General features: G+C 33.0%; 1 protein-coding gene across 1 annotated transcript in view; it reads right to left on the reverse strand.

Moving 5' to 3' along the window:
* Window positions 1-2066, reverse strand: part of LOC103582243 (netrin receptor DCC-like) — a gene marked incomplete at its 3' end in the record, with an annotated part of 20330 nt that overhangs the window by 5650 nt on the left and 12614 nt on the right. Inside the window, exon 3 of the mRNA XM_008563894.1 lies at window positions 1816-1954. Coding sequence (XP_008562116.1) covers window positions 1816-1954 — 139 coding nt within the window. The remainder of the gene's footprint in view (window positions 1-1815; window positions 1955-2066) is intronic.

Here is a 2066-nt window from a genome sequence, read left to right on the forward strand (position 1 = left end):
ATTTTTATTTTACTTAAGTTTAACCAGGATAAAAATGAAACGTTCATCATTTGGACAGAATGAAATGTTTTATTTCAAAAATCTGTCAGCCACCCTTACCTTTACCATGAGCCATTTTGGCATACAACAATGTAGCCCCATACAGTCTTTATGTTATTGCAGAATTAGAAGCAAACCCTAGCATTATTTCATTCACTTCATCTCCTTCTCCCAGTTGTAAAATCTGCAGACACTTGTGAATTACTTCTTGCTTCTCATCATCATCCAGGGATCTCATCCACATGCTTTTTACACCTTTGTCCAGATCATTATCTGATTTGACAATCACCCTTTCTACTAACCACATTTCTAAAAGTTAATATCATTTTGTCAGCAATGGGTCCCACCATTGGTGTTCCTACAAGGGTAGGCAGTTGATGAGAAATCAATAGGATGCATTTATCAAGTCAAATGTTGGTGTTCATTTTATGTTTATGAGAGGCAAAAATAAATGGATTCACTCTCATTAAGACAAAATTACTCCCTCTTCCCTTTCACTCAGGGAAGACCAGATCTTTTTTTAGGTCACAATTGACTCCATTCATCTCTTTTCAAGTAAAAAGGAAAAGAAGACCCTTTATTCTCCTCTGTAGTATGTAACTCATTCAGCTGGTCTTATGCTTCCTAAGAAGCTATGAACATTGGCATCAGGGCAGAATTCTGTAATGAAGAGTTAATATATGTAAAACATGTAAGTAGAGAAAGAGGATGTTAAAATTAAATAAGATCAATTAGAAAACTTCTTGTAGAAAGAAGTACCCACAAATATGTAAAAATATCCACAGTGGAACTCTAATAGTTAAGGCGAAAGTCTGAAATAAAAATTAGGACTGCAATGCCATGGGACAAACTCTATTTGAAAGAGAAATTCAACTTACCCAAAGAAGAGCTTTATTGGCATCATTTTTTTTTTAATTTGAAAAGTTGTGGTGTAGTTTACCCAAAAACATAATACCATGAAACCAATTAAAAAGCATGTTAAACCTTGTATTCTTTAGATGTATTTTTGTGAACTATTAATTTGAAAATTTGTGGTGTAGTTTACCCAAAAACATAATATCATGAAACCAATTAAAAAGCATGTTAAACCTTGTATTCTTTAGATGTATTTTTGTGAACTATAAATTCCAAGTACACTGCATCCCTGTTAAGGCTGTAAACTACATTTATGAACTATAAAAAATGTGACTGGTAAAATGTACACTGAATTGCATTACCCTAGGTTTGAAATATTTCAAATTACGTAAAGGTTTTCCATTATGTTGCTCCATTTCCAAAGAGTGGACAACACCTGGAAACTTCTTCCCTTATCCAGCTGAAGTTATTTAGGTAAGTATCCGTAAGACTACAGTTGTAATGTAATGTTTTATTTTGTATCTAAATTCTTTCAAAATAGCAAATATCTACCACGACTGTTGTTCAAAGACACACTATTTCAGACAGAGTTCAATAGATGCATTTCTGCTGTTTACTTAAATATAATGAAAAGAAGATTTATATTTAGATCTCTCAAGTTAACACACCAAAGAAGCCATATCTTAATAATGCAACCAGATTATTTAATCAATTGGAGACTATTTTTCTTCTTTCCTAGAATAGGAAGAATAATATTAGATATAAAAGTGCTATGAATTATAAAAGGTAAAATATTTTATATAGGACAAGCTGTAACTGAGACACCAGAGTGGGCATATGTTCCAGCTTCTGCAGAACCTGGGAAACACGGTTACTAAATGTCAAAAGTAGACATTTCTAAGCTAGTCTTTCTTCACGTACCTGCTTCATATGTGGTGGCATGTGCAGTCATGCTCCATGTGCTTGACCTTCTATTTTTTGTTACCATGACCGAGAACTCATACATTGTGTTTGGTTTGAGGCCTGTTGCTGTGTAACTTAGAGATGTTGTGTCTTCTGACTGTACAAGTGGAAAATAAGAAAAGAGATAGAAAATGAACTCTATCTAATTGGTACATCAAGAGATTAAAAATACTATCAAATAAGTCAGCAAAAAGTAATCTATTTTCAAA

Source organism: Galeopterus variegatus, unplaced genomic scaffold (assembly GCF_000696425.1).
Source record: "Galeopterus variegatus unplaced genomic scaffold, G_variegatus-3.0.2 Scaffold15368, whole genome shotgun sequence".
Classification (NCBI taxonomy): Eukaryota; Metazoa; Chordata; class Mammalia; order Dermoptera; family Cynocephalidae; genus Galeopterus; species Galeopterus variegatus.